The sequence below is a fragment of the Mchenga conophoros genome, linkage group LG8, assembly GCF_057382185.1.
Source record: "Mchenga conophoros isolate Kocher_MC1m ecotype Shallow Benthic linkage group LG8, M_conophoros_male_GT1.1, whole genome shotgun sequence".
Classification (NCBI taxonomy): Eukaryota; Metazoa; Chordata; class Actinopteri; order Cichliformes; family Cichlidae; genus Mchenga; species Mchenga conophoros.
The window spans coordinates 21,868,962-21,886,685 of NC_140533.1; the positions used below are offsets into that span (position 1 = coordinate 21,868,962).

General features: G+C 40.1%; 1 protein-coding gene across 2 annotated transcripts; it reads right to left on the reverse strand.

The window, feature by feature from the left end:
• Positions 1–3,763: 3,763 nt before the first annotated feature.
• sncgb (synuclein, gamma b (breast cancer-specific protein 1)) lies at positions 3,764–15,121 on the reverse strand. 2 transcript variants are annotated; one of them, XM_085284948.1, is made up of 6 exons: positions 14,756–15,121; positions 11,092–11,133; positions 9,082–9,209; positions 8,222–8,239; positions 7,400–7,441; positions 3,764–6,157 (listed from the first exon to the last, which is right to left on the reverse strand). In XM_085284948.1, exons 1-6 carry the CDS (start codon positions 14,874–14,876, stop codon positions 6,149–6,151), a joined length of 360 nt encoding a protein of 119 aa, XP_085141074.1. In that variant the 5' UTR covers positions 14,877–15,121; the 3' UTR covers positions 3,764–6,148. The 2 variants fall into 2 exon arrangements, with proteins under 2 accessions (XP_085141074.1, XP_085141073.1); XM_085284947.1 differs by lacking the exon at positions 8,222–8,239 and having other exon boundaries at positions 14,756–15,021.
• Positions 15,122–17,724: the final 2,603 nt, after the last annotated feature.

Sequence of the window (17,724 nt, forward strand, 5' to 3'; positions counted from 1 at the left end):
AACAGATCATCTGCAGAGGAATGGTTTATTTGAAGAGTTTCAGTCAGGTTTCAGAGCTCAGCACAGCACAGAAACAGCTTTAGTGAAGGTTACAAATGATCTTCTTATGGCCTCTGACAGTGGACTCATCTCTGTGCTTGTCCTGCTAGACCTCAGTGCAGCGTTCGATACTGTTGATCATAATATCCTATTAGAGCGATTAGAACATGCTGTAGGTATTACAAGTACTGCGCTGCAGTGGTTTGTATCATATCTATCTAATAGACTCCAATTCGTGCATGTAAATGGAGAGTCCTCTTCACACACTGAGGTTAATTATGGAGTTCCACAGGGTTCAGTGCTAGGACCAATTCTGTTTACATTATACATGCTTCCCTTAGGCAGTATCATTAGAAGACATAGCATACATTTTCACTGCTATGCAGATGACACCCAGCTCTATCTGTCCATGAAGCCAGATAACACACACCAATTAGTTAAACTGCAGGAATGTCTTAAAGACATAAAGACCTGGATGGCCGCTAACTTTCTGCTTCTTAATTCAGATAAAACTGAGGTTATTGTACTCGGCCCTGAAAATCTTAGAAATATGGTATCTAATCAGATTCTTACTCTGGATGGCATTACCTTGGCCTCCAGTAACGCGGTGAGGAACCTTGGAGTCATTTTTGACCAGGACATGTCCTTCAACGCACATATTAAACAAATATGTAAGACTGCTTTCTTCCATTTGCGCAACATCTCTAAAATTAGAAATATCCTGTCTCAGAGTGACGCTGAAAAACTAGTTCATGCATTTATTACTTCCAGGCTGGACTACTGTAATTCATTATTATCAGGATGTCCAAAAAACTCACTGAAAAGCCTTCAGCTAATCCAAAATGCTGCAGCAAGAGTCCTGACAGGGACTAGAAAGAGAGAGCATATTTCTCCTGTTTTGGCTTCCCTTCATTGGCTTCCTGTTAAATCCAGAATTGAATTCAAAATCCTGCTCCTCACATACAAGGTCTTAAATAATCAGGCCCCATCTTATCTTAATGACCTTGTAGTACCATATCACCCTATTAGAGCGCTCCGCTCTCGCTCTGCAGGCCTACTTGTTGTTCCTAGAGTATTTAAAAGTAGAATGGGAGGGAGAGCCTTCAGTTTTCAGGCCCCTCTTCTGTGGAACCAGCTTCCAGTTTGGATTCGGGAGACAGACACTATCTCTACTTTTAAGATTAGGCTTAAAACTTTCCTTTTTTCTAAAGCATATAGTTAGGGCTGGACCAGGTGACCCTGAATCCTCCCTTTGTTATGCTGCAATAGATGTAGGCTGCCGGGGGATTCCCATGATGCATTGAGTTTTTCCTTTCCAGTCACCTTTCTCACTCACTATGTATTAATAGACCTCTCTGCATTGAATCATATCTGTTATTAACCTCTGTCTCTCTTCCACAGCATGTCTTTATCCTGTCTTCCTTCTCTCACCCCAACCGGTCGCAGCAGATGGCCGCCCCTCCCTGAGCCTGGTTCTGCCGGAGGTTTCTTCCTGTTAAAAGGGAGTTTTTCCTTCCCACTGTCGCCAAAGTGCTTGCTCATAGGGGGTCATATGATTGTTGGGTTTTTCTCTGTATCTATGAAGCGCCTTGAGGCGACTTTTGTTGTGATTTGGCGCTATATAAATAAAATTGAATTGAATTGAATTGAATTGAATTTGTTTTCCAACCCTGTTTACCTTTTCCCTCATAATGATGCCCGTGGTTACACATTTACTGTTTTCAGGTGTTCCCACGGTAAACTTTCAAATTCAGGTTTTTTTTAATCCTCTATTATTTTTAGGTTATGATGTCATTAAAGTGTTTCTGAGTATAAAATAAACAAACGGAGAGTTAAAGACATATAAAAGGATCTGTTACTTACTCAGTCTACTGCTTCAGGCAGAGTCTGTGATTTTGCTGTTTCTCGAGCGTAGTCCAAGAGAAATGACCTGCTGACGGCTTCTTTTCCCCTTTTATACTTTCTCCCTTTTTTTTATTTATTTAATTTTTACAAACAGCCAATCATAGAGCAGAATCAGTGTTCACCAGGGACTGCAAATAAATACAAAGAAATGTGTTTCTGTAAAACAAGTTAATCTTCACCTTCATACAGTTTAACCAAACACACACACACACATTAAAGTTTATTGAGTATTTTTTGCCTGCTAGCTGTAGCATGTTTAATACTAGAGGAGGTTGCCATGGTGAAGTGGGAGGAGTTTTCTTCATATTACATTGAGATGTTTGCGCCATACAGGGTGTAAGATGACCTGAGGGATGGACTGAAGAGCCAAAAAGGAAGTTTAAACCACCATCCTCAACTGTTTGGACCAATCATGTTAGCATTCTGTTTTTATGACACATCAAAGTATTTACTGCCGGGATGTGGTGCTCTTTTCTTCGTTTGGGTCTCCTGAGCAAAGGAAGAGACATGGAGTCGTTTTGAATCAATAAAAGCAACCAGGCAGTGTGAGCACTGCTGCTAGATAGACTTATTCTGCTGTACTTTAGTACTTAAAACCCTTTGTACATCGTGCCTCATCTACCCTGATTCACATAATCACTTCTTTTTCAATGCATAAGCGCTTTCTATCTAAAATTCACACACATTCTCTCTACAATATATCAGAGAGCAACTTGGAGTTTATTGCTTGCCCATGGTGTTCATTAGGTGCACACTCATTGTTAGGTTCTATTCAATGATGTGAATAAGGGTGGCATGTTGGTGCAGTGCTTAGCAGTGTCCCTTCACAGGAATGTGGAATTAAGTGAATGTGGCTGTAGGATAAAATGCTTTGGATGGTTACCAGGATGAGAAAAGCTCTACACAAGAGTCAGTTCATGCATTTAACACTTCTAGGGCTGGACTTATGTATTCCATTATTATCAGGATGTCCTAAAAACTCCATAAAAAAATCTTTATTTGATCCAAGGGTTCTGATGAGGACTAAAAAAAGAGCATACTTTGCCCACACTGGCTTCATTGTCCCTGTTAAATACAGAATTGGATTTAAAATCCTTCTTGTCACACACAAGGTCTTGTATAATTAGGTCCCATCTTATTTTAAAGACTTCATAGCACTGTATCATCCCACTTCTCTCTCAGACTGTGTGTTTTGTCCCTATAGTATTTAAATGTAAAATGGGAGGCAGAGCAACTCTTGGAGCAGAGCAGCTTCTAGTTTGGATCAGGTGGCCCCAAATCCTCACTCAGGTGGCCCAGGGGCTTCCCATGATGCACTGAATGTTTCTTCTTCACTCACCTTTACACATTTCTCTTCCACAGCATGTTTTTATCCTGTCTTCCTCCTCTAACCTCAACCAGCAGCAGATGGCTGTCTCTCTCTCTCTCAGCCTGATTCTACTAGAAGTTTCTTTCTTTTAAAAGGGCGTTTTTCTTTTCTTCGATTCCGCTTCCTGAAGAGCAGTTGTCTAAGCATTTCACTGCATATCGTACGGTGTATGACTGTGTATGTGACAAATAAAATTTGAATTTGAATTTAATTTGATTTTCTATGCCAAACCGTTGCTCATAGCAGAGCATCTGACTGTTGGGCTTTTTCTGTTTTGTCTGTTTAACTGAAGGATTCTGGCAAATATAAAGCAACTTGAGGCAACTGTTATTATGAGTCAACGCTATGTAAATAAAATTGAATTGAACAGAAAAATTCCCGTGGCCTCGACTGCAAGATCAAAATTAATAAAACTTTTTAAATTCTTCAAACAAAACTTGACACTGTAGCTGGATTTCAACAAAACCTTTTTAATTTCATTGGTACTGTTTAAAAAAATCAGCGAGTCTGCTTTGATGCCAACTTAAACTTGGTGTGTGAACCGTGTTTGTGTATTTGTGGAGGGATTCGTGGTTGTGTGTGTTTTTTAGTGTGTACTGTGATGTACACGTGTGTGTGGGAATGTGAAATTGCTTGATAAGGCAACATGCAGTCATCAGTTTCCATTGGCCTCAAAGTAAGAACACACAAACCAGGTCCAGACACAAACACACACACACACATTTTGCTGGCTGAATCCGTTCTGTGTTAGCAAACACACACGTCCACTCTCACATACAGTACATGTAGACACACAGTTTTGCAGGGCAAGCAAGCTGTGAAACGTGTCAGAACACTGAGTGACAGCAGAAAGAAACGATCTGATTGGTTGAGACAGTTGAGGGGTGGGAGCTTCACAACAGTCAGATTTAGATTGTGTGAAATAAAAACCATCCTAAAAGCTACTACATATCCCAGAATTCAAGCTGTGCACAGAACTACACATAAAGCTGGTCTAATTTTTAAACCCAAACCTTCATTATGCTCTTTTAAAGATGAATTAATAAGAATAAGAATATTTTCAACTGCAATACAAACAACTGACAAATGTCCCATCTGCTTGTTTCTCTCGATGGTTTGCCAAACAGTGTTACAGAGACTAAAAAGCAGCTACACAATAGCAGAAAGTGATCTTATTTTCTCCTTGAATAGTTATTTTGAACATTTTTCACACTATCCAGCACAGATTTCTTTATGAGAATTACTCTTGAAGAAGTCACGTGTCAGGCTTTTGTGATGTCTTCCAACTCGGGACTACCTGGAGGAAATTTCTTTTAATTTGGCACAATCATTCACTTTAAGTCAAGGAAGAACTGCAGCTCATTTAAGAGTCAAAGGTAAAATTCACAATCACCATACAAAACTTGTTTCTGGCATTAACTAAATAACTCATTTAATAACTACTAATTAAATAACTTCTATCAAAGTTTTACACAAATGTGAAGCAGAATTAAATAATGAAGGTGTGATACTTGACAAAAGCTCTTTTTTAGTTGTAGTGAAACACTATAAGTGAGGGATAAATATAACCGCAAGGTAACAATTCTAGTTATTTTTTTCTCTGTATGTAGCTTTCTTTCGAAGTTGCTGAATTTTCTGCAGATCAATCAATTTTAAATACAGTTCTGTGTTTCTGAAACAATGCCAGTCAGCTTCTTTAGTGCTAAAAGTTGTTCACATATGAAGTCATTGTTACAATGGATGTTGCTGAGGTCTGAACTGCTTTGGAAAAAGGACATTCTCGAATTTTAAACTAAAATTATTATTATTACTTTTATTTTTGCGGGGAAACTTCCCTCTCAGTCAAATCTGATCAAACCTAAATCCTTAACTTAAGTAGTTCAAAGTAATAAGAGCTTTCTTCTCATTAAGTCTGCTTTCTCACACCTCAAATATTTAAATGTTATAGGAGTTTCTTTTAAAATGTTGCCTTTGCTTTCTCATGCATCACATGAACACATTTCAAGCTGCTGCTCTGACAGATGAATATTGTCTATTGCTTCCACTGTATTAACCCTAAACACTGAGTAGAAACACACACTAAGCCATTCAAAGCAACACAGAACAGCTGCTACTCTAGATTTAACAACACGTTACGAGTCATTCTACACATCTGTTCATGCAGTCTACTCTAACTACTTCACATGTAACTTCAACATCATCAAAGCACATTTTCCTGCACAAGCCTCTGGAGATTTGTTCTATACAGCAGCAGCTACACATGCACACACATACACGAGCTAACACTGGTACACAGACGCACTGACTGCAGCTCATCCACCCTCTCATGTCTTGCCTCAGTCGCACACTGTGTTATTGTTCGCACCCAGAATCGTATTTCCCCCAACTGTGACTCATTCGCCCAAAGTGCGAGTCAGTGCCGTAACGGCATGTACTGTATGTGAGTGTTTCATGTGTGTGCCGAATGTTGGTGTGTTTCTTTTTTGTGTGTTTGCGTGTGAGATTTTACTATGGGTTCATGTGGCAGAGCAACAACACCAGGATCATATCAGGACACCACTAACACACAGATGAGGCGGGGGTACGAAAGCTTCAGGCTGCTTTAAATTAGAGGGGAGGAAAGATGGCGGTGAGGACCACAGGGGGAGGCACCGGGGAGTGACGAGACTGAGCGGGGAGAGAGGGGCGGTTGTGCAGCATCCGGAAGAGTCTGTATTAGTTGATTTTGGTTCCGTAAAGTCACAAAAAAATATTGTTGAAGATCTGGAGTCTGGTACAGCGAGGCAAAGGGGGAGGCGAGGGGCAGGTGGAGAGCACGGGAGGGCCTGAAGATGACTAGTATCCCTGGAAGGGAGGAAAGAAGAAAAACATAAAAACACAAATATCAACAGTGGAAGACATTTTTTATATGTATAACAGTAAAAAACATCAAGCATATGTTAAAGATCATAAAGCAGTATTCCTCTTTTTGCTACTTAAAATTTCCATACAATCATATTTTAGATGATTCGATTTAGAGTTTTGCATTCATAGTTCAACATGAAACCAGCGGCTTCAAGCATTTTTCTGCTTGTGACCTCTTACTTTAAAAAGGCAGCCAGAAATCCTCATCATATCTGTGCAATCGCTGATTTGTTCACAGCAACACCAAACAACTTCCTTTTAAGATGTCCCACCTGGTTTCAGTGTTTTGCTGTCATTATAAACTTGCGTGCTTCTCTTTTTTTGCTAATCCGGTTTGTGTTTATTTAGGCCTTGGATTCTGGAGACTGGTACACAGATTCTTTAGGTTAGATTTTATTATTGTCTAAATTATGGTTTTACTCAATTTACAAATGCATTTTGCTTGGATGTTTGATCTTTACTAAATTACTAAACTGACGCACAGTAGCAGCTTGATCCTTGATAGTATAGGATATGCAACGTGATACTGAAACTTACTCTAGTGTATTTAAAATGAGAATGGATTCCAACTGATCTGCCTATCCATGCATTTTAAGAACTGAAAATACATTTTAAAATAATTGTATGTGTCTTAAAGCCTGGAGATGTGTACAGTAAAAACCTGTATAAACTAATTAATCTGTAAGTTGTACAGTTTTGTTTTGAAATCTAGAAGCCTGAAATCTGCTTTGTCTAACTTCTATAGCTCATCTCTTCTCAACACTAGCAGCTCCACATTAGTTACCACTAGAAGAATCATAGACTGTATATAAAAGATCAATGTGACCAACATGAAATTATCCAAATTCGGCCATTACTCTTTGTGTTTTGAAAGTAAATGTGAGAAGAGAGGAGATGATCAGGCTGAGAAATGCAGGGACACTGTTAGTTATTAGCAACTTGTAAATCACAATGAATGCCCACCTTCAAGCATACAGTGCTTTATTTATTGTCTGTTTGACTCTAACTGGGATAAAACTAACATCATGTTGGAAAAAAACAAAGATATGTTGAGTCTCACCGGGATCATGGAAACTGGAAACTGGAAAGAAAGTCCTCTGTATAACAAAGGTGTATGTGACCGCTTTTAATGTATGTGTTTTTAATAAAATACATGAAATAAAAGAAATTGTTTCATCTTACCTCTCCTCCTTCCCCGCCCTGCTGCATTCCTCCATATTCTCCCTGTGGGAGGAGAAGACGTTAATGTGGATGGATTATAAACACGAGAGAGGTGGCGTGAATATTTCAGCAAGGATCAAAGAATGAACTGATGGCACCTCTAATTCAATAAAGCAGTTACAATATTTCCAAAAAGCATGCAGTGCCATTGAAAGAGCTCTTATCATCATGCGCAAGATTTTTCAGGAAAGGGAGAGTCAGTTAATTAATTATAGCTTTCTAAGATGTCAGAGGAACACTTTTGCCTACAGGCTTCTGATGCACAGGCCTTACAGGGAAGCAGTTCAGAGCATGCCATAAGAATATTCACTGCCTTGTCTGATGTTCTATAGATGTGGCTTAATGTTGCATAGACAAGCTACACGGTTAGAAATGAATTTTAGTATCACTGGAGCCTAAAGTACGCAACTTAGTGAGCATGAGAGGAAAATGTCTCAAATATTCAGAGGAAGAAGTCACAAAGTTATTTTTTATGTTGTATTACAACTTGGATTTTTCCTGGAAGCATGAAGGGTTTAATCCAAAGCCCCAAATGATGCAGGAATAAATTCAGGAAGCCTTACAGAAGCTTCTGTTCCTTCCCTTTCCTCCTGAAGCTCACTGAGTTTGTTGTACACTATTAACTAATGTTCACGCAATCCAATACAAAAGGGTTTCTACAGATTGTGTACACCTAACAGACTGTTAGCAACATGCACAGTATCCCCCCCCCCCCCCCCGCTTTCCTAACCCTCCCGATTTCTTTATGACCTATGACCCCAAAATGTTCTGTCCAACTGGCACCTCGTATACAGGCTCCTCCTATCAGGGAAACAAAAATGAGACACAAACAGCACAAACAACAAAATGTGAGAACAGTAACACACAAAAACAAAGCACAAGAAAAAAAAGCACTGGCACAAAATTATAACAAAAGAACAGCACACAAAACACACGACAATAAAGACATGCAGAAAAGACACAAATGTTAAATGCAAGAACATCTAACATCTGACAGAGAGTTCAATGTATAAGAGCAGAAGGAGGACGATCAGTTTCAAGAGCTCCAAATGACATTAGTGGTAATTCAAAATTTTCTTATACAAGTTGTAATACAAGTTTTTTGCAAATGTGTCACAGTTATATGTATTTTATTATTTCTTTGCTTAAAAAACAAGCAAACAACACAGTGATGACATAAATAATAATTGAATCCGTAAATATTAAGTTTAAAAATGTACAATTTTTTCAGGCTGTGGAAAACTGGACAGACAGAAAAATCCTCTCACAAGCAGATGGAGCCACAATGACCTTAATTTACTCAGAGCAAATAAATGTAATTAAAGTTTCTCAACAGAGTGCTGCAGTAAAGAAATTGGATTTCTTTGGTGTCCTGCAGTTGTTTGATGTGAGTTCAGGGGAAATGGCTCCATCTAGTGTTCAACCTCAAACTAGCATTAAAGATCAGTTTCAGGCACAATTTAACTTAAATGTCCAGCTGACACTTTGTTCAGCTCAATCAACCCCCGATCCCGTTTTAAAAATGAAGTTTTCAGCATTGTTACTGCATGAGAACTCTGGTTCCCTTCTAGAGCTGCAAAGATGCTAATGAGGTAAACCTATGAAGAGTGCTGGTGCGACCCACAGTAACCATGGTAACTAACCTGGTTGACCAGCCCGGTTGATGCAGCAACGTTCTCGACTCCCTCCACACCCGCCTGCGCCACCTCGTTGGCTCCTGCAACCGCTGTTTCTCCGACAATGTTGGCCTGATCCACGGTCCTGTTGGCCACTGAGACGTGGAGAGCGAAAGAGGGTTAGTGTGTAAACTGCACTGTGAGAAAACAGTCCTGATTTTCACCTCAATGTGAAAATCTGTGCAAAGCTCTTTCCAGGACTTTGAAAAGATCAGATGGGGATGGGACAGGAAATCAGAACATTTGATCAGGAAAAGTGGTATGCAGTGTAGACAACATATTCAGATTAGTGTGTAACCATCTGCCCTCATACAGGTGTATTACCTGCCAAGTAGAACTGTAAATAAATATTTACACCTTTTTTCTCAAGTAAAATTCATAACCCTGCTAAAGTAACCTAAGAGTACAAAGGTTTTAGCAATTAAAGTACCTAAAGTAAAAGTACTCATTCTACAGTGTTGCTTGAAAATAGTTCATTATTCTCTAATGATTCATTAATGTGTGTTGTAAGCTATACAATAAAATACATTATATCACATAACGTAGCTTTTTATTTCAAGTACTGCAGAGTAGAAGTAGATGGTATCATAACAAAGAAGTACTTAAAGGATAAGCTTGTACGTCACTTGAGTGATGTGAATGTATTTTCCAGTACTATTTATGCTATAATCCTATTGATGCTTTCATCTAAGAGTGTTGGGCATGAACAGTAGTCTACCACAGTGACCCTAACTTTAGTGTGGAGTAGGCTTGGGCAGTGCCACCTCATGGCCCCCCCTATGGAGACACCCCTGAAACTAAGTTGATACATTGGCCTCATCACAGAAGAGCCTTTTCACATATATAATTTGCTAAACCAGAAAGATAGTGTTATTCACTTTTATTTTCTTTATAAAAAGCAAAGTTTAAAAACATCTTGAAACCTGAAGTTTGTCTTTCACACACAAATGACGCTGTATAAGAGGGTCCAGAGCAAACAACATCAGCCTGCTCAGTGGAGGACAAAGTGAAGTCTCCAGATCCTTTAGCACAACTGTAATGTCATTATTTAAAGTAATATTAAAAGTAACAGCACTAAACATTAAAATCCTTCAGTAAATATCTTATTTACTTTTTCTATATGACAGTTAAAGCTTTATGCAGCTCTGTTATTATCTGTATGGATTCGAATAAAATCAGGATTTTTCTTATTTCTACTTGGCCATAGTATTATTTTAGTAATAAGCAATGAACCACATTTGGGTCACCTGGAAGAGGACACCTGGTATTTAAACACATTTCTGATGATTGTACCTCTAAACGTGTATCCAATGAACAGTTTATTTGTACATACTGCTCTTATTTGATTTATACCAAAATTCAATATTTATGCTTTTCATATCTTAAATTTCTAGATACAAAAAAGAAGTAATTTGAGAAATCAGATCAGCATCTACAGAGCATTTAAGCCTTTATCTGTTCAAAATAAAAGGTTATCATCATCATCATCATCATCAACATCTGCACCTGCTAGTTGCAAAATCAAATTGAGTGACACATACAGTAGGTGGCATCTGTGCTTTATCAGAAATATTTTCAAACTTTATTTATGTATTTTTTATTTTTTTCGATTTTACTAGAGAAAAAAACTTCAACAATGAAGATTAACTGACGGTTAACCATCCCACCTACCTATGTTACAAAACATACCCTTGTAGCCATCTGGGACTTTATACCATTCAAGTGTGACTAAGAGCTCCTTGTTCTAAGAACCAGAGTGTTTCAGCACAGTGCTTAAAGGTGTAGCCATGAATTCAGTGCTGAAGTATGAATATATTCGGATGTTGTTTTTGTAATAAGAGAAGGGATCATAACGAACTCTTCGGGACAGCAATCACTTCATATTCAGACAACAAACCTCTGCATTCTCCCCTCAGAGGTTTCTGTTTCTATATTTATATGATCTTAATAGTGGCTCAAACATGCAGCTTTTCTTACCTGTGTTTACTGATGACACCACTCCCTCCTTTGTCTTACTCCCTGCAGACCAAAAAGGAAAAACAGACTTATATTCATGTACATGACTCATGCATGTTTCCTGTAAAATAAAGAGACACATTTCACACGCCCTGTTTGTCCTGTCTATGGTTTCTTTCCTCAGTAAGTAAAACAGTCAAATGAAACATAAACTATATAATAGATTTGTTATTAATGAATAATGTAGGAATAAGAGCAATGAGAGTTACATTATTAATAGCCTAATAGTAGCACATTTAATACACCAGTGCATTAAATGTTGTCAGAGAAATATCATAAAATGTTGACGGCAGATATTGCTTATGTATTTTTGGACATTTCTCAGCTGCTGTTGCCCCTTTAAACTCTGACATAACATTCCCAAGAGTCTCAGCTCAGCGTGATCCATTACTGTTTCTAAAAATACATTCACAGACCTACTTTTGCTCACAGTTTTGTCAGTCTGACTGGTATGTTGTGCGCTTTCCTGCGTCCTCAAAGGGTTTTGCCTTTTTAAATTTTTTTAATAAAGTCTGGACTGTTTAAAGATCCTGTTATCTTTACCACTAGCTCTAAAAAAGCTCCTTTCACTTGGAAACATTTTATTTAATTGGAAGTCATCCTGTGAATGGGCTGCAACAGCCGCACGTCTCTGTGTGTGCCTTCCTGCTTTCCAGCCCTGTGCTCATTACAGTATGATCCCAGCAGATTAAATTGTGGTTATGTAATCTGCCAACGTTAGGGATGACAGGAGGGAAGTATCCGAGCTAAAAGATAAGAACAGTAGAAAGAGTGAGAGGAAGGTAAAAAGGAACTAATGGAGGAAAGGAAGGCTACATCTGCAGATGAGTAAACTGACTGCACTCTTTTTTATAGTCACATAGATGCAGCTGCTGCCATTTACAGTGTCCCACATCCAGTCAGCCTTGCTACCTTCTGCTTCCCTCCATCTTTCAGCACGTTCCCCGTGGTACATGAGCCACGTGCGGGGTACTGAGCAGTACTGCAGTACAGCTCATCGCAGGCTGCAGTGACACAGCTTCTTTCTCAGTCAACAGGGGGAGCCCCCCTCCCGAGTGTCACTGCACGCCGTGACTATTTCAGCTGAAGAGCTGATCTGCCTGTCACCAAACAAGCCATGCCTGTGAAAGAATACATGACTTCTGAGGAAACTTTGCTTTATGATTTATCGAGTAACTCATAAACATCTTTTTGTAATAACGCCGATTCCAGCTGAAGGTGATGCACAGGACACAGCTGATCAAATGACAAGAATAAGAACAAAAACGCAATTGTTGAAATAATCCTTGTAATAAATTATAATCCTGATTGGAGGCATGCCTGAGTACACAAAGACGGCATGGATTAGAGCGTTTGAATGCATTTTTACCCATTATGAAATGATGCGTTAAACACAGAGAAATACAGCTTTTTTTCCAGAGGAGGATTTGCGCTTCAGCAATCCTGATGTGGTGAAAAATCCTGTTAACTGTGAATCCTTATGTGCTCTCAGCTAAAGAAAGATGCAATTTTACACACCTATATATAATCAACAACACGCTGTATTACCATATACATACAAATGAAAAAGGAAATTCATATTCCGTATTGCAAATACATCGTGTTAAATTTACAGGGCAGAAAAAAAAATCATGCTAATTGATTTCTTTCTAAAATAATTGCTATATATGTTGGTATATTTTCATATTATTGCAAAAATAAACACCTAGAATTTTTAGATTGTGTATTTTGGATTTTTCATGAATCTCTTTAAACAAAAGATTGTAATGAAACCATCAGTGATTACCAAAACACCGAATTAAATCTTAAAAGCAAAAATAAAGGGATTGATAAAATCACATGAAGTTAAATCTCTTAATTAAAAGTTAAAACTTAAGTTTTGGAGCTGTTTTGCGGCAGAAGCTTTTAAAAATAAATTAATAAATCACTGAGCATGTTGCTGTGTTTGTCCAGGTCTGGCCCATGTGGTGGAAAGCAGGCGTGCAAACCTTGATACTGTGTACTGACAGCCACATGCTGACGTAGGCACTCTGCTGCAGGTGGATACAGTGAAACCATTGACACTCTTCACTGATCACATCCCCTCTCCCCCTTCTGATCCTCCCCCTGTGATCTGCGTTGTTCCCTCTCTGTCTCTTGCTTCACCTTTACCCCCTTTCTCTTGCTTCCTTGAGCTTGTGACCACTGTCTACTTCCTGGAAGATCCAGGGTTTCTTTACCCAGCAAGTCTCAGCCCTCTGTCCCAATGTGTCACCTGTCTTTCTCCTCCACGAGCCACGAGACTACAAGCTCAAAGCTTTTGGTGACATAACACCCCTCCCTTCATTTTTTTACCCCCTCTTTTCTCTCTCTGTCTCTCTTTCCTGCATCCCTCCGTTCTTCCATGTCTCCCTGGGGTGGGTGTTTTGTGAGCTGTGGGGGGTGGAAGGAAGGAGCACTCACTGGGAGGCCAATCCTGCTGCTGTGACACCACAAACTAACACAAGCACACAAATGTTTTTGCGTCCAGCACAAACCGATGAGGGTAGAGCGTGCGGGAGAAGGAGGGTGGGGGTGGAGGGGTTGTGATAGAGAGAGAGAGCAAATTGCTGCAGTGCTCAAATGATCCTTGCCCTAACTCACCCCTCCCTCTCCAGCTTGTGCCGTTGACTTCCCCCTTTTTTTCATCATTATGATTAAAATTTTGTAGTTGCTGCATGACGGTCAGACAGAGCACTGACGGGATAGACAGCAGACAACGATGGAGCCCTCCACTCTGATCGTTCCTCACCCACCCTCCTTACTTTTGCACCCCCTCTGGCCTGTCCCAGGTGGTGTGAAAGCCTGCTGCTTGGGATAACCTTGAAACGTGACGCAGTGGCAGCTTGAGCTATAATTAAAGTGCAGGAAACAACAGCATCTGTGCAAAGCACCCGAGGTAAAATATAAATGAATCATTTTTCTTGGGCATTTAAAATTGTATTTCCTCTTACACTTACATCATCTTGCGTCTTGCTGTGAAATGATTCTTTTTAAGTGTTTAAATGCTTTTTATAACACTTTTCTAAATATATTTTTTTCTTTTAATTATGAATGTAGGTCAGCTCTATTCTGTAAATTTAATTTAAAAAATCAGATAAATTGACACTCTGGAAACCAGTCCATCACTGGACATCCCCATCCAAACTGCTTCACAGACCAGTGATTTAATATAGTCACGCTGGTCAGGTGATGAAAGCCCGAGGAAGCGGCGTCACAGAGCTCTGCAGTGACCTCCTTTCCCTCCTTTTGCTCTTCTCTTTTGCTTTTCTTTTGCTTTCCCCCCAAACATCCACTGATCACTGTCCTGCTGCAAAGCTGTAACCCTCACTGTCTTTTCCTCGCTGTTTCTCACTGTCCACCCTCTGGACCCTGCACCAGTCCTGCAGCAGTATCCCACCAGCACTCACTCCATCCCCTCCTTCCTGCCTTCTCTTCTCTTTTTCCTCCTCCTCCTCTCTCTGTTCCTCTCACAAGTCTCAGACATGGATCCCAAATCATATGATGCAAAAAGTACATGAAGTAATTCCACATATAGACCAAAAAATGAGTGCACCTCCCCCCCACAACCCTCCAAACTCTTTTTGCTGCATGATATATTACATACCTACATACATTACCCCCTCCTTGGTCTTAGCTGCTGCTTCCTCCATGCCAGCTTTGGTCTTCTCTGCGGCGGCCACCACCCCCTCCTTGGCCATGGAGAACCCCTTCATCAGTACATCCATGTTGGGCGATGAAACAGTTGGGCTCCCCTGCTCCAAATGGGCCTGGCTGGTTGGCTGGCTGGTGCTTACAGTGAGCGTGCAGAAGTGATGCTGTGAGATGTCAGAGTGTGTGGCTGGGTGAGTATGCGTAAGTGCCTGTTTCCTGGTGGCTCCTCCTCCCTTTGGTGCTCCAACAGAGGGCTGAGAGGAACACACAGCAGGGCTACAGCACTCAGACTGAGAGAAACAGGAGGGCGGATACAGCCAATATGTAAAAAGATGGGGAGAGGAGGAGGAGAGGCAGCCGGATGCTGCAGCATTTTCAAGTCATGCTGCAACCCCGCCCCTTTAGTCATCCCTCCACTCTCGTCCATCTTTTCTTCTGGTGACTCTCTCTCATGCTCAGCTCAGCCTCTGGCTATCTGTTTGCATATTTTGATTGGCACGCTTTGCTCTGGGCACACCTTTGTAGATGCTGAGGCTCCATGCGCTGGTTACATAACCGACAGATCCTCTTGTCAGATCATATGCATCCTTAAATTTTGCAATGTAATCTGCAGTTGCATCACAGAGCTTGTCCCAAACATTTGCTTCCTTTGTTTTTAATTTCTTAGCAAAATGTTCTCAGTTGATACTTTATTTATATGTTTTTCTATTCTTTTTACTTATAGTATTGCTGTTTATATTAATGCTTTGCCATCAGCTCAGATTTTTTTATTTTTACCACTTGAGCTGAATCAGAATGCATTAAGAAAGACAAAGAGAGCATCTACAGCTATTTCTGTGGTTGTGATTGGAGAGAAATTGCTTTGTCATCTTCACCTGAATGAGTCACAACAGCCCCGCTCTTCCTCTTCCTCCTCCTCCTCCTCTTTCTGTTTCACTCAGACATGCCGATTCAGCAGTGCAGTGATTCTGAGTGACATTGATATCACAACCAGGGTTTGAAATGATCCGGAACCTTCAGCACCTTCAGTCATTAAATCTGAGGCAGGTTAAGGTAATTTTCCGTGTGCTGCTGCCTGGTGTTGCTTCCAGTGAAAACATGGAGATATACTTGCTCAGTAATAAAAACAAAAACGTCCCACGACCCGCTACACCCTCAACACATCCTTTTTTCTTCTCGTCCCTGTGATGCGTTCGCGGTGCACATGTAAAGTTGGAGTGACATGCAGTGAAACGCACAGGAGAAGAAATGTGAGATTATTTTCAAAAGTTTAGCTTTTAAATCACACATTGGATCCGTACTTGGTATTTTGCTGTTTTTGTGAAATATCCTGCAAAATAAACTGTACTTGAATAATAATTTTGTGTTAGTCAAAGGTTTAATGAAGATACTAGGCTACATTGGTTGGTTTGCGGTAGTGTAATAAAGAATACACTGATTCACTGTATTGGACTAGTGCAGAAGAGGCTGTGGTATTCATGTAAGGCTGTAGGAAGGGTAGCAGACATCGATTTCTAATAAAGGTGATGATGCACACTAGATTCAATCACTGAATTCTACTTTATATTGTGCATTTGTTGGATATCAGCTTGTAAAACATCTGCAAATCAACGAAAAGTAATCAATATCAGAGTCATGTGACTTATCTACAGGTTATTCCTCACCAGCTAAATCCCACTTTACACAAGCTCCATTTTTTTTTTTCAAAAAACAAAACAAAACAGTTGTTTGATATTAAAATGTTGGCAAGTAGGAAAATAATTATATTCACTGTATAATACTAGATAAAGGAAGGGATGAAGCTAGAACACCGTGATCCATGAAGCGCTGTTTTGCTGTTGCAGAGGCGGAGGGTCCCTCCTTCAGGTCTTTGACTGCCCTCTGGTGTTCACAGGACTCATCGCATCATGACGCAGCATTATGGCAGTGATGGGGGGTTATTTAGACTTCAGCTGTTAAGTCATAAGATGTATGATCATCAGTCACTGATGCTGTTTGCAAATCTTTTGTAGCCAAGTCCAAGTCAACGTGCACGACTATGAACGATAAACTGTTTACCTGAAAAGAGCCTTGCTGGTAGCCCCCCTTCATGCAGTTCCCCTCTGCTCTGCAGAAGTTTTCTTTCTAGAAATTGAATTTTTGGTTCTGTATTTTAATATTTTTTGTTGTGGCCTCACTGGTCAAGTCCATGTTTGGTGTGTCAGTTTTCACCAGAAAGTGCAGAAACATTAGGTAGCTGGTTGGGGAGCGAATAGCAGAAAAACACAGCCAAATATCTTTGTCATGTGTTGGTGAAGAAACAGAACTAAACAAAGAGTTAATATTGTTAACCCCTGGATGCTAACTCACTGCCACAGTATACACTGCTAAAAAATTTGAAAGGGGGATTTTAGAGTACAGCATCCAGCCAATCAATCTGGTCAGTTAAGTAGCAGAGGGAGTTGTTTTTGCTGCTTTGGTATCAATGAAATTAAAAACAGGTGCACAAGAGAGGCAACAATGACACAACCCCCGAAGACAGAAATGATTTTACAGATGGAGGTCACTGATATTTTTTCCCACCTCATGTTTCCCGTTTTTTCATTAGCTTTGCATTTGGCTGTTCTCGGTGTCACTACTGGAAGTATAAGGCAATAGCTGGACCCTACAGAGGTTGCACAACTACTCCAACTCCTCCAGGAGATGCAATTGCCAAAAGGTTTGTTGTGGGTATCAAGATGAACTCTCTGGACCCAATATCAGACACTACGCTGGTGCAGTGGGTCCTGGGTTCCTCCTGGTGCACGACAATGCCCAGGCTCTGGAAGGAGAAACCCCAGGAAACCTATCATCCCATTAGGAGCTGTCACTGTTATGCATGCATATAAGCACATGGGGGCCATACAAACTACTGAGCACCATTTTTTCCATTTTTCCATTGAG

Coding starts and splice junctions, on each gene's coding strand:
- sncgb (XM_085284948.1), bottom strand. CDS start 14,876: ATGGATGTACTGATGAAGGGGTTCTCCATGGCCAAGGAGGGGGTGGTG. Junction 11,134..14,755: donor GGAGGGGGTAATGTATGTAG/GTATGTAATATA, acceptor TTTGGTCTGCAG/GGAGTAAGACAAAGGAGGGA. Junction 9,210..11,091: donor GGTGTCATCAGTAAACACAG/GTAAGAAAAGCT, acceptor TCCACGTCTCAG/TGGCCAACAGGACCGTGGAT.